General features: G+C 44.3%; 2 protein-coding genes and 1 long non-coding RNA gene across 14 annotated transcripts in view; 2 read left to right on the top strand and 1 right to left on the bottom strand.

Moving 5' to 3' along the window:
- The window catches only part of CECR2 (CECR2 histone acetyl-lysine reader), a 182,078-nt gene extending 177,044 nt beyond the window's left edge, over positions 1-5,034 (top strand). For all 5 annotated transcript variants that reach the window (XM_023256588.2, XM_023256589.2, XM_045061150.1 and 2 more), the window contains one exon: positions 33-5,034. In XM_023256588.2, coding sequence (XP_023112356.2) covers positions 33-38 — 6 coding nt within the window. In that variant the 3' untranslated portion in view covers positions 39-5,034. The remainder of the gene's footprint in view (positions 1-32) is intronic.
- A 2,561-nt stretch (positions 5,035-7,595) lies between these two features.
- SLC25A18 (solute carrier family 25 member 18) overlaps positions 7,596-14,396 on the top strand; it is a 30,055-nt gene continuing 23,254 nt past the window's right edge. For 3 of the 8 annotated variants that reach the window (XM_019834231.3, XM_045061149.1, XM_019834233.3), the window contains exons 1-2: positions 7,597-8,302; positions 14,281-14,392. The gene's annotated coding sequence lies outside the window, so the exon portion shown is untranslated. Of the gene's footprint in view, positions 8,303-14,280; positions 14,393-14,396 lie in introns of all 8 variants that reach the window. The other 5 variants (XM_019834235.3, XM_019834232.3, XM_019834234.3 and 2 more) reach the window with 3 other exon arrangements.
- LOC109501413 lies at positions 8,456-14,296 on the bottom strand. The gene is made up of 2 exons (XR_002159449.2): positions 13,988-14,296; positions 8,456-8,707 (listed from the first exon to the last, which is right to left on the bottom strand). It is a non-coding gene; the product is annotated as an uncharacterized LOC109501413 (long non-coding RNA).

Here is a 14,396-nt window from a genome sequence, read left to right as displayed (position 1 = left end):
TTGTTTACATTGTCTTTATTTGCTTCTCTCAGAGCTAGTCCAAGGAGGAAATAAACCCCAAGGAAACAGAAGGCTGCGCATGAAGACTGGAACATGGAGAATTTAGGGGAACGGTCCCTGCCCATCTCTGTTCCTGTTCCCCCGCCACACCCCTTCACAGTGCATCACTCGTGCCATCCAAGAGCTGGAGCCATTCCCAGAGTCCTAGACTAATACCAGCTTGCAGCGGTCCTTGGGCAGGGATCTTTGCATGGCTGATAGTTAAAAACAGATGAACTGAAATTAGTGACAGCTTTTCTAAGTCCTGAGACTCTTTTTTCAGGGAAGATCATCCTAAACTTGGGGGAGGGGTCATACTTATGAATGGAGTGGTGCTTGTAAACTTTCATGAGCAGCTAAACTCAGGTATATATTTGGGGAAGGGACTACTCGTAGTATTAATGTGTTTGGAGCTGGGTCCAGTTTACAGAATTTTCATGTTGCCTTTTAAAAATAATTTTTGTTGTTGGTGGTGAATGTATTGTACATAAAGTGGGAAGGGTGGGTGGGGGTGTGGAAGAAATGGAAGTCCTAACTATGGTGGGCACGCAGCACTAGAGTGATCCTCATTTGTTTACAATCATATCACACTGAATACTTTCAGGAGCTGGAGAAGAGGGTAGGGTAAATTTACTCTTGTAAAATGTCACTGTTTCCTCAGTGGCTAGCAGTCCTTTGTTAGCTAAAGGCCTTCTTTCCGATCAGCCGTAGAGGGTACCATTGCACTACACCCTGGTTGTGGGCTTTCTCCATTGGAAGGCAGAGTGCTCTCACATGTTCTACCAGGAGCGTCTGCCCACAAGACTGGCTTCCCTCTCATCCAGTGGCCTAAATCCTGGATTTCAGAGAGCAGTGCCCTTCCTGATTTGCCACCAGCCCTACCAGATAGTTGTAAACCAATATCAGGAATTGGGATCACTAGAGTGTTTTGCTTATTAAAATACAAAATGAATCATCCTCGTCACAGACCTGCTGGGACTGTGATCTGGTAGGCATCACACAAAGCTTTCTGACACGAATCACATTTTGTGGAAGTGACTACTCAGGTTTGTATATGTTAGTACAATAAAGAAATTGCACAGTTTTGAATAGGAAAAATGTATTCTATAGATTTACAGGTTGAATTTAGGAATATCTCGGTATATATAGGTTTTATTCATTTTAAGTGAATCATAGTAAGATAAGTCATGGTGATTTAAAATAGCTTTCAGGAACAAGTTCTTGGAAATCATTTGTCATACCTGTGATAGGAAACAATTTTACAGTATTAAATTACTTTGTTACAGTTTTAGAAGTGAATTACACTGGATTGTCCCTGGTTAGCATTCTATATTTGATTTTAGCTGAGATGCCACCAAAGTTAGGACTCCTATGTTTTAAACTTTTGAATATCCCACAAAGAAAAAAATAAGACTAAGGAAAAATGCCCTGAAATTACAGGTTTTTGTAAAGAATAGCATATTTTTAAGCATGCCTTTGGGATAGTAGAAAAGCTTCCATATATTATTAATCTGCCCTAGTTTCTTACAAATTCAGCCTTGTGAAGGGCCAGTAGAATCTTTTCCCTCCAATTCCAGCATCATTGATGAAACGTGGAGCCAACATGTTTAAAGTTTGCTAAGCATGTGCTATCAGGAAGAGAAACAGATTGGAAATAATCCATGTTATACCGATGGAAACGCAAGATACCAGCTCCAGTGTAATGGAGACTCATAAAAATAAGGGAATGCTTTTGACCTGGCGTTGTGGCTCACAGCTCAGGTAGGATTAAGAGTTGCATAGGGAACACAGGGAGCCTTTAAGATACAATGCACAAAAATACAAGTTTTTCTCTAATAGACTTCAGTTTTAAATTTGATGTGCTTTTATGTGGAATGAGTTTTGAGCCTGTGTTCTCATTTGATCCTAATTCTTGTTAGAGAGCTATCACTGGCATAATCTGGTTTGGAGGAGTGAAGAGGTCAGCCTTATCCATGTAGGAAGAACAGATTCCATGTTAGCCCCTAAGCTAGTGTAAGCTAGCATGGCCGAAGGATTACCTCTTCTGTTTTTGTGTTTGTGTAGAAGCAGGGAGGAGAGAAAGACCAACTGGTCTTGACAGCCAGTTTGGGTCTGTTTAGAGCTGGTCTAGGCCCAGAGCCTTGTGCTGGTGACAGCCTTTCTCTTTTTGCATGAAAGCTGGTTTGGGTGAGAGGCCTCTGGCTGCTGTATAACTGGGAGCACAGTGAGCACAGGGTCTGTTCCCCTGGCACCAAAGTTGGAGGCATTGCTTTGTGCTGAATGACCCTGGGGCGTGGGTAGGAGCGGACCATAAGCAATAGTTGGGTTGATTTGTTCCCTTTCCTTCCACCCACTCAAGGCAACCTTTTCTCCACACTCCCCTAGCCCCTCACCCCCTGTTCCCTGTTGCTAGAAGCTGTGAACAATATAGGAAGAAATCCATAAATTCTTACATCCTTAACCTCCCTTCTCAGTATGTAGAGAGGTGAGAAGGTATTAAGGAAGAAGAGTATCAAGGATTGAACTACTGTTTCATATCGTAACACTGGGAACAAGGGCAACAGCAAACTTGTCAGCCTTGTTGCATCCCATGTGGGAATTGGGTCATGCATTACAGGTCCCAGCACTTCAGCCCTTGTCTGGTATATCCTGAGCTTTTACTGGTCTTTGAAGTGCAGATCTACTAAAAGCAGTCAGGAGCTGAAAGATTGCAGGAACACATGTGACCGTTGAGCTGCTGTGAACCACTGATCTGCAGGACCTCTTTCCTCGTCTTTCTCCTTTGGCACTTCTCTTCCCAAGTGTCTTAAGCAGATGCAAATGCATTTGCCGTCTTCTCCATAATGGGGATGATGGTCATGTGATATGCTGTAACTAGAAAGTAGTGTGTGAGGAGGTCCTAAAAATGACCTTTCTCAGGCTAGAAGGACTTTCACATGGTGGGTCAGTGTGCTGGCTCTCAGCTCTCAGTAGTCTGCAGAAGGGGATAGCTGGGGTCCACGGGTAATGAGAATGCTCTCACACCTGTTTGATTTGATAGTCATGGCTAGCCTTTATTAGACTTGTTAATAAGTTAGAATCTGTTTCCCTAAGACCCAAGAGAAATAAATGATCCAGAAAGAAAACTAAAGCCTTTGGAAGGTTTCTGTTTGGGTTTTTGTTTTTGTTTTCCATCAGAGTCTGTTCATTTAAAAAGTAGCTGTTGGCTAAAATTATGGTAGATGCATGTGAAGAGTAAATGAGGGCAAAATGCGCAGATCCATAGAACTTTCCATCCCACTTTCTAAAAATAAAATTAAAGCCACTCCACCTCTCCTTAATCACGTTGGTTTAGTTCTTCTGGCAGTGCACATGAGCTTGTTATTAAGGATTCTTTTTTCTCAGTGAGCCCAAGTCAAACCACTCCAAAGGCAAAACTCTTTCATGCTCATCTTCATTTTTACATTTATTGAAAACCTCAAGACCCATAGTATTTTTGTGCCTTAGTTCACTCACACCTCAGCTTGAAATGTCATTGTGCCGTAGCTTAGCCCTCAGACCTTGGAAATGCTTCTCTTGACTAAGCATGTGGTGGTGTTATCCTGTGGCATTGTCTGCTGTGTAATTTTTCCTGCTAATTCCCATGGAGTCCAAGAGTATGTCCAAAACACATACTCCAAAACAAAGCGCTGTCCAAAACACGCAAAATCCCAGTGTTGCAGTCACCACAAATGTCAGAAACAAGCTTTTAATCCATACCACTAGGTTGAAATTTTTCCCTTTTTTTTTTTTAATGGAAGTTCAAATCTATAAATAATAAACTGCTCTTAAGACCTAATCTGAATTTCACAGGAAGTCTTAACCCAGCAGTCCCAAGGCAAGGACAGTCACATAGTGTCAGAATCCTGTCATGCTTTCAAAGAAACTGTTTTCAAAGAAATGAAAGGCTTAAGAGTTTTCTAGCATTATTGCTACCCCCTGCGTTGTGACCGAGTGTCAGTGCATTCGCCCCCTGCCAGATTCTGCATGGGCCTCCAATGAGGAAGTCAGCTCCGTGTGCGTGTGAGTCAGGATTGTGCCACTGTCGGGGGTTCTGGGATGCAGGGTCCCTGTGGATAGCTCTCTGTTCAACACTCCAGTGAGGATACTGGGAATCTTGGCTGAGCATGCAGAGGCTTTTATTCCGGGGCTCACGTCACTGTCTAGGAACTAAGAATGTGATTGAGGCTTGCTGCATGAGAAGAAACCCCTTTTTCTTTTCTAGTGGGTTGGACTCTAACATGGAGCCTTAGGACACCCAGCCTTGCCCTGCTTTCCCATTGGGAAAACGGAACTTGAGTGAACATTTCTGCATCCCATCTCTCATGAAGCTGTGACACAAGCCTTAGCTCCAGGTTGCGTGTTCATCTGTCTCTGCTTTGTAGGCCTTTGCTAAACAGACATTAGTGAGGCTGTCTCCCCAGCTAGTCTTGGTCTCTCACTGTGTACCAGGGGACTGACTGAACCTTTATGTAGAAATACCTGAGAAGCAGCTGATTGTCTTGCATGTGTTTTTGAAAAGGGCGGGATGGGGTTGGGAACAGGGGCGTGGATAATAAGTTATTGAAGTGCTGAACCCCATTCAGTGTCCTCCGTGTGACCCCTTTCCCCTAGCTGGGACCTGGGTACCTCACTCTCCTGCCTTGCACACAGCTCCTGGGAGCCCAGGCCAGTCTCCACCAGCCTGTGGCACAGTGTCAGGGATTCTTTGCTCCTGCTGCAAAAGCCGTGAGAACTTTCCTGGCCAGTACTGGAAAGGGGAATGCTATTTATTTTTATATTGTGTATATTTTGTCGTGGTCTGCTGATTCCCTGTTTCACTGAGAGCGACACTTACCTCAATAGTTAGTTCGATATTGTGTGTTGGATAATTTTTTAAAAGAACTTTTTAAAAAGCTTTTTGATCCTCAGAGATCTGTAGATTTTATTTCCATATGAACTGGTTATTTTGTATAAAGTACATTCTTAAAATAGCAAGGCTCTGATATGTGTGAGTTGTGTGTGTCCATGTGTCACTTTTATCATCGGGAAGGTTTGAACTAGGCCCCAACGCCACCACCCATCTCCCCTGGCTTCATCAAGACGGGCAGGCGGTGTTGGGGCAGACAACAGAGTGTGCCCTGGGCAGGTGATGGCGGTGCATGCTCTGTGGAGAGCCTCAGAACGGCACGAAAACTGGCAGTTCCACATGATGTCTGGGATACAGTACCCCCCAGCCAGCCCCATCAACACCCACCTTGTTGTGCCCACTCCCAATACCACCCACAGACCCCCAGCCCTTGGTACACACCTTTGACACACTTGTATACACTACTTTTGCTCTCCTTCCAAGATCTAGGGCAGCCTGGGGTCTGGCAGGCAGCTGTGTGTGAATTACAAGTGGTCCGAAGTGGGAGCTGCAAGGCTAGGTAAGCAGGGGCTCTTCTACCTGTTCTACCTGCTCGGTTCATTTAGGTTTTATTTCCAGTTCCTAGGAGGGTTTTTGTTACGGGGGAGAGGGAGAATAGATAAAAAGTGGCCACCTTGGGACAACTGGCCCAGTCATGGAACATATGACTCATTCTCAGGGTCGTGAGTTTGAGCCCTACGTTGGTTATAGATTGCTTGAAAAAAAAGAACAAGGAAGCCATCTTAAAGTAGCTGTAATCCCAAAACCCCACAATTTCTGGACTGTTTTATCCTTACTTGGCCTTGTGAGTAATCTCATTCAGTAAAAATTCTACCACAAATAGTACCAGTTTCCAACTCTGTTGTTCACTCAGTTTTACCACTTTCCAGGACAGTGACAGATCTCTCTTGACCTCCCGATTATGTGGTATTAAGTTATCCCTATTAATCTATTATTATTGACTAACATATATTTGAGACTTCTATCCTGTCGACTGCTTTAAAACTGTACTTTCCAGGGGCGCCTGGGTGGCTCAGTCGGTTAAGTGGCTGACTTTGGCTCAGGTCATGATTTTGCGGTTCCTGAGTTTGAGCCCCGCATCGGGCTCTGTGCTGACCGCTCAGAGCCTGGAGCCTGTTTCAGATTCTGTGTCTCCCTCTCTCTGACCCTGCCCCGTTCATGCTCTGTCTCTCTGTCTCAAAAATAAATAAATGTTAAAGAAAAAAATAAAAGTGTACCTTCCATAAAAAGTATTTTTCCTAGGGGCGCCTGGGTGGTTCAGTCGGTTGAGCGTCCGACCTTGGCTCAGTCATGATCTCAGTTTGAGTTCAAGCCCCGTGTCGGGCTCTGTGCTGACGGCCCGGAGCCTGGAGCCTGCTTCGGATTCTGTGTCTCCCTCTCTCTCTGCCCCTCCCCTCTGCTCACGCTTTGTCTTTCTGGCTCTCAAAAATAAATAAACCTTTAAAAATATTTTTCCTAAAAAATATTATATCAGTCACATTTTCTAGTTTAGTTGAATTTCCATATAATTTTTTTTCTTAATGTTTATTTATTTTTGAGAGAGACACAGAATCCAAAGCAGGCTTCAGGTTCTGAGCTGTCAGCCCGACACAGGGCTCAAACTCACAAACCATGAGATCATGACCTCACCCGAAGTCAGAAACTTAACTAACTAAACCACCCAGGCGCCCCTAATTTCCATATGATTTTTGAAGCAAAAAAAAAAAAAAAAAAGCAACACCACCAACTTTAAGTGAAAATCATTAGTAAACCCCAGATTTGACATGATGCTGGTTAGATGTTTTGCAGTGTCTCCTTTTGCACTGGTGGGACAGGGTGGGTGGGCCACTCACTGCTCTGGCCTGGCTTCCTTTGTTGTCGTGGCAACTGTGACACTGACATGGTCTACATCTACTCCCAGTTCGTATTAGTATCACATCCTTACGATGCATGAAAAAACTAATTGCTGACTTCTGGATTCCTAACTGCAACCACTTCTGTGACCTGAATTCCTCACCAAGCAAAGGGTAAAATTCTTTGTTTCAGCTAATGATCGGGTTTAATTTACTTTGTAATAGGAACTTAGCTCTTAGCTTAGTGCCCCTAGAGTGTTCCCAGATTTATCTCCTTGGGATCAAAACAAAGTATCTTCCACAAGTGAACTGTGTTTCAAAATTTGATACAGTAGGCAGTGTTAATCCAGCTCTATTTTTGGAACTATGATTTGACATTAACGCTTATTAAACCCTATGTGTACATAACTTACACAACAGTTATAATCGGTGAGCTGCTTACTTCAAATTGGAGCATGAAAAGAAAGCCGGCAGGGCAAGATTTAGGGAAAACGAAGGAAGTCACAAATTGTCCATGAGGATTAGTCTCAAAACTCTGTGGAACTTTCTTTTTTGACATTTGGAAACATCCAAAGTGCTTCTCTTGTTAAGCGTTAGTGTCTTATGTCTCTAAACCAATTCCTGTCATTGGGGAAGGAAAGTATCTTAATTATATAAACAAGTAGCCCCTATAGGGTTCAGTTTTGTCATAATCTACACTCTCTGGGAGTGGTATTAACAGAATGGAGAAAATAACCCACAGTTGGACTCTTGGAAGTCAACCTTCACCCTTTAATCTAACTAGAGGTGAAAGGCCTATGTCAGTAAACTGTTGTGCAAGGGGTGCCTTTGGAAGAAGTGCCATTGGACCTTTTCTCCCCGAGGCTGGATTCTAGACCAACTGGGAATGAGGCAGAGCTCTGAGTGTCCAGACTGCTGTAGCCTGCACTGTCCCCTCCCCCATGGGATTCTCTACAGAGAATCTACAGATTGGCCATGCAGGTCTGTTTCCCTGGCCTCATGATTTTCCCCTGGGTTTTTTAATGGAGAACATCTGTGTGTGTTTTAGTCCCCTCTCTGCTTACCAATGCTCACTCTAGTTTCCTTAGGCAATTTTCACGAAAACCTTCAGTGTAAGATGGACTGTGAAACACCAGCCAAGGAGGCAGCTGGAAAATCCCCAGATTTGGCTATTGTGTGCTGAAATCCCAGCCCCCTTCTGTTTCCATGACCTGCATATAAATTCAGGTCCCCTTGAGAAGTCTTCAGGTTTGGAAAAGCACTACCTGCTCCTAGAATCTTGGATTTGAACCTCATTTTGGACAGCGAATGACAAGAAAGGAGTAACTCTATTCTAGCCAGTTAATGCTAGATAGAATTTTTTAACAAAGTGGAGTCAGTTCCTCGGATTGGATTCAAGGTTTTTGCTTTGGGGAGGAATTGAGTCCACAGTAGGAAGGCAAAGACATCCAAGTGAAGCCTGGCCTGTGTGTGCCCCAAGAACTAACTCGCAGTCAACTTGTCAGTAAGTATTAAATTCCAGCTGTATGCCTAGTTACTTTGCCTAATTACTAACAGTGGAAAAGGGGGGGGGGTGGGAATAGCTCAGAGTTCACTGTAAAGGGAGAAAAACAATACAAAGAAATTGGACTACAGTACAGTGTTAGAACACACTGCATAAAGTAGTAGAAAGATTTTTATTCCCCCCCTGAAATGTAATCATTGCAGGAGGGTGGGGTGTTGTTAGCCATTTGATTTGGACAGCCATTTGACTTGATGTTCTGGTGAAGAACACAGAGCCGGGATCTCCTCGGTCTGGGCCTGCTGTCTCAGCTTGTTCTGTTCAGTCTCTGCCTAGTTTTCTCAGAGTCCTTGCTGCAGCTTGAATTCCTCTTCCCTTTCATCCTGGTTCTGTTGCCGTGAGGCTACACTGTAGTGATGAAGACAGAGCAAACGGTTCTGACACCAGTAATTCTCCCCAGGGGCTACTAGGAGGACGTTTCCTAGAAACAACATAGGTCTGAGGAAAAAAGCATGTTTTTGTAGAGGCCATGGCATGGCCCCGCTACAGCAGCCTTCCATATTGTCTGCTGTCTTCTTGTGGTCACATCATCTATTATGCTTCTGAGTGTAGTCTCTGGACCAAAGCATCACCTGGGAATTTGTTACAAATGCAAATTCTGGGGGCACCTAGGTGGCTCAGTTGGTTGAGTGTCCGACTTCAGCTCCGGTCATGATCTTATGATTCGTGGGTTTGAGCCCCACATCAGGCTCTGTGCTGAGAGCACAGAACCTGGAGCCTACTTCGGATTCTGTCTCCCTCTCTCTCTGCCCCTCCCCTGCCTCTGCTCACCCTCTGTCTCTCTCTCAAATAAACATTAAGAAAAATTTTAAGTCTCACTCCCAGTTTCCACATCCTCTGTCTCATCTGCAGTGTTGGGTGTTTTGGGAGATCTAAACCTAACCAACCATTGCCAGTCCAGGGTCTTGCCATCCAGTAATGTCAAGACTCCCTGCTGGTCAACGATCTGTGTACTCCAGGCAACATCTCCCACGTCTGCTGTTGTGACTTATTTAACAAATTTTAGTGAGCTTATGTCTGTGGCTTTGCAATGCTAAGCCAATGGTGGCCAATCTAGGGTGCCCACTTAGGGGTTTAAAAACCTGGGCTTCAGGGGAGTCTGGCTGGCTCAGTTGGTGAAGCATGTGATTCTTGATCTCGGGATTGTTAAGTTCGAGCCCCACGTTGGATGTAGAGATTAAAATCTTAAAAAATCAGATGCCTGAGCACTACCCCACAGGGTTTTTCATTGGTCTGGGGTGCAGCCTGGGCAACAGGATTTTTCAAAGCTTTCCTGGTAATTCTGTTGCCCAGTCAACATTGTATAAACCACTTTCCAAAACCAGTGGCTTGCAGACTTGAATAAGCCCATGAATCACCTGGAGAATCTTGTTCAGATCAGATTCTGGTTCACTAGGCCTGGACTGGGTCCTGAGGTTCTGCACATTTAACAAGCTCATTGCTCACTGCATTTTGAGAGCAGAACGACCTCAAACCCATCCATGCTTTCCAACACTGCTGGACTTGCCTTTTTATTTAAAGAGGGAGACGACCAGGGCGCCGGGGTGGCTCAGGCGGTTAAGCGTCCGACTTCAGCTCAGGTCATGATCTCAAAGTTCATGAGTTTGAGCCCCATATCAGGTGCTGTGCTGACAGCTCAGAGCCTGGAACCTGCTTCAGATTCTGTCTCCCTCTCTCTCTGCCCCTTCCCCACTGTTTCTCTCTCTCCTTCAAAAATAAACATTAAAAAAAAATGATGGAGACTCCCTCATGTGGTCCTCTAACATTGTGCTTTTCCAAATCTTCACCTTTTTTCTTTTCTGCTGGTAATGTCCCCTCATCAAAGCTGACTTTCCCTTGTGCGAGGCATTCCAGCCTCCCCTGTCTACCTCCTTACCAAATGCCATCAGTTAGCCTCTCCTCCTTTCTTCCCTCCCTATGAAGGTTGTTCCAGTTCCCTCTATTTGAATATCACACATTTACCTCTTTATCTTCATGCAAGCTTTTTTTTAAGTTTTCTTTGTTGGGGTTTTTTTTTTTAGTAATTTCTACACCCAACGTGGGGCTGGAACTCACAACCCCAAGATCAAGAGTCACATGCTCTTCTGACTGAGCCAGCCAAGTGACCCATACCTTCATCCAAACTCTTCACTAATAGAACCTGGCTTTTTTTCCTGACATTTGGCTTCCTCCCTACCTTTCTACAACTACTGACTTACATAGAGCCTTAGCCCTTTCGCAGCACTTAACAACCTGTGTGGCCTCTGACAGCTTGATCAACCCCCTCTTGACCTGGTTCTCACTGGTGCTGTGACCCACACTCACCCAGCTGTGACACGGCCTGCCCTTCCAGTGACCTTCTTCCACTTCCCAAAGGTGTGCTCTTCCTAAGACTTGCTTTCTTCTCTTTTTTTTTTTTTTTTTTTTTTTTGAGACTTATTAAAAAATGATCTCTAGGGGCGCCTGGGTGGCGCAGTCGGTTAAGCGTCCAACTTCAGCCAGGTCACGATCTGGCGGTCCGTGAGTTCGAGCCCTGCCTCGGGCTCTGGGCTGATGGCTGAGAGCCTGGAGCCTGTTTCCGATTCTGTGTCTCCCTCTCTCTCTGCCCCTCGCCCATTCATGCTCTGTCTCTCTCTGTCCCAAAAATAAATAAACGTTGAAAAAAAAATTTTTTTAATAAAAAAATAAAAAATGATCTCTACACCCAACATGGGCCCAAATTCACAACCCCAAGATCAAGAGTCACACGCTGTGCCGACCAAGCCCAGGCAAGCACCCCTCTTCTCTTCATCACGCAGTCAGTGCACCTTCCTCTAAATGACTTTCACTTTTACCTACAACTTAAGATGTCCCTCTGTACAATCAACTTCTATCTTCAATTCAGACTTTTTTGCCATGTTCTGGTCACCCTTTCCAAGTTCCTGTTGGACATTGACACCAAATGTCCCTACTGCCATTGTTCCGGGATTTTTATTTGCCACTGTTTTAAATTTTTTACCGAAATGGTTTACAATTTTATTTCCTACATCTTGTTAGTTTGTAACATTCTTCCTTAACCATTTTATTATAATTCCACATTAAAACTGATTGGGGCACCTGGGTGGCTCAAGTCAGTTAAGCGTCCAACTTTGCTCAAGTCATGATGTTGTGGTCCATGAGTTCAGGCCCCACATCAGGCTTTGTGCTGACAGCTCAGAGCCTGAAGCCTGCTTTGGATTCTGTATGTCTCTCTCTGCCTCTCTCTTTCTCTCTCTCTTGAAAATAAGTAAACATTTTTTGAAAATTAAAAAAAAAAGCTGACATCTTCACTTCCTCCAATGCCATCCATTTATGTTTAAATGTAATATACTGCCTTCATTGCTTATCTCTTTTCCTTTCTACCCTGGTAAAATACACATAAAATATACCATTTTAACCATTTTTTAAAATGCATTTGCTTTTTTTTTTTTTAATGTTTATTTATTTTTGAGACACAGCACAAGTGGGAGAAGGGCAGAGAGAGAGGGAGACACAAAATCTGAAGCAGACTCCAGGCTTCTAGCTGACAGCACAGAGCCCAATGCGGGGCTTGAGCTCACAAACTGAGATCACAACCTGAGCCCAAGTGAGATACTTAACCGACTGAGCCACCCAGGTGCCCCAAATGCTTTTGTTTTTTTGAAATTTTAAATGTTTATTTTTGAGAGAGAATATGCACAAGCAGGGGAAGGACAGAGAGAGAGGGAGACACAGAATCTAAAGCAGGCTCCAGGCTCCAAGCTGTCAGCACAGAGCCCAATGTGCAGCTCGAACCCACAAGCTGTGAGATCATGACCTGAGCCGAAGTCAGACGCTTAGGCAACTGAGCCACCAAGGCGCCCTTGACCATTTTTAAGTGTATACTTCAGTTGCATTGAGTACAATCACCTCATTATACAACCATGACTACTATCCATCTCCAGAACTTCTTTATCCCATAGTGAAACTCTATACCCATTAAACTAATACCCCACCTCCCTTCTCCCCCAACCCCTGGTAACCACTTTTCTTTCTGTGTGTATGAATTTGGCTATTCTAGGTACCCCAGATAAGTGGAATCATACAGTATTTTTCCTTCTTCTGGCTTAGCATATTTTCAAGGTGTATCCATGTTGTAGCATGTAACAGAATTTTATTCCTTTTTGAGGCTAAAGAATATCCCATTGTGTGTATATACCGCATTTTGTGTATCCATTTATCCACCAAAGGACGTTTGAGATGTTTCCCCTTTTGGCTATTGTGAATAATGTTGCAATGAACATGAGTGTACAGATAGTGTTTAAGGCACTGCTTTCAAATCTGGATGTATACCCAGAAGTGGAACTGCTGGGTCATGTGGTAATTGTATTTTTAACTCTTTGAGAACCTGCCATACCGATTTCCACAGCCACTGCATCATTTTACATTCCCATCAGCAACACACAAGAGTTCCAATTTCCCCACATCCTTGCCCACATGTGTAGTTTTCTGTTTGTTTGATAATCGCACCCTAGCAGGTGTGGTACCACTCTTTCTAGTGCACACTGCCATCCCCTGTTTTGTGGCTGCCACTTTAAACTCAATAGCCATCCAAACTTTTCTTCCCTCCCCATTCTCCTTACCTACCCACCCCTTCTGATGCTACTAGTTGGGGTGATAATATATCTTTTCTTGCTGATCCATGTGTCAAACCTGATACTTGTCCCTGGCATGTTTAATCAGCTGCCAAGTCCTATTGATTCTTCACAGAAATCAGTCACATCTCTTTCCTCCTGCATGCACGTTCTGATTTTATTTCTCACCTGGATTATTGTAATCTCCTGGCCTGTCCAGACCACTTGGCACTGCCATAAACCTGACCTCTGACCAAAAAAAAAAAAAAAAAAAGGGAGTGGGGGGGCACCTGGCTGGCTCAGTCAGTAGAGCATGTGACTCTTGATCTCAGGGTCATGAGTTCAAGCCCCATGTTGGGCATGGAGCCTACTTAAAAAAAAAAAAAAAAAACTGAACTGTGCCCTCTGGGCCCCCATTCCACATCCTATGTTAGCTTTCCATTGCCCACCAGGAAAAGAGAGGAAAAAAATGTTATCATTTAGTGAGCACCTTTTATGTGCCAGGCACTCAATGCTAAATGTACCAAATGTACTAAATGCTCTACATCTGAGTCTCATTTCACAGAGGAGGTAGCAGGCACAGAGAAGTTACGTAATTTAAGGTCATGCAGCTAGTAAGTGGTAAACTAGAATTCAAACCAGTTCAAAAGCAGTCTTACTCCAAAGCCCACTCAACCACTCTGCTCTCCTACCTCATTAGCAGTCTTATGAACTGGATATCTCAAGCCCCTTTTGAGGAAGAAAAGCACTAAGTTAAATAACTTGCTTAAAGTGAGGTAGTTATTAACTTGGAAGCTGGAATTTGAACCTGGGTCTCTGACATCAAAGTCTGTCCCATGCTGATTCTTCATCTCTCCCAAATCCTTGGCCGGGCAACAAGGTCCTCTACCTTTGGGACCCAATATGTTACCAGCTTTATACTCCCCCCTACTGTCTCATCCCTTGCCCCAGATTAGACACTTTGCCACTAAAGAGAAGCTGGGTTTTAATTTTACCTCTCTGCCTCCGGTCTTCAAGGCCAAAACCAGTGACTACTTACCAAAACTTTTCCAGCTGTCTATGCTGGAAGAAATCCTCAGCTGCAGCTCTGAGTTCACAACTCAGCTGTACCACTTGTGAGTGCAGGGAATGTGCCAAATCAGCACTGCGGCCCTGCCACAGCGGAGCACGTGGTGGACCACTGAAAATACAGAACCACTGAAATAGGCAATCACTTGTAGTTAGAAAAGTGTGAGTCTGACAAGCAGAGGCTGGCTTCTGACCCCAAAAGTCTGGCAGAAGCATTTGCATTGCATTGATTTTCCCTTGTTTGTCCTCCTCCCTGACTTCCAGGTCTCTGAGTGGGTGGCCAGTCTCCCCTCACCCCCACCCCCACACCATCCTGAATTTTTGTCTCAGTCGTTCCACAACCAAGTAAACAGCCACCTGCTTGCCACCTAGGGAGGTAG

Source organism: Felis catus, chromosome B4 (genome assembly GCF_018350175.1).
Source record: "Felis catus isolate Fca126 chromosome B4, F.catus_Fca126_mat1.0, whole genome shotgun sequence".
Classification (NCBI taxonomy): Eukaryota; Metazoa; Chordata; class Mammalia; order Carnivora; family Felidae; genus Felis; species Felis catus.
The sequence above is the reverse complement of the archived record's forward strand: the minus strand, read 5'-3'. Positions and strand labels throughout refer to the sequence as shown.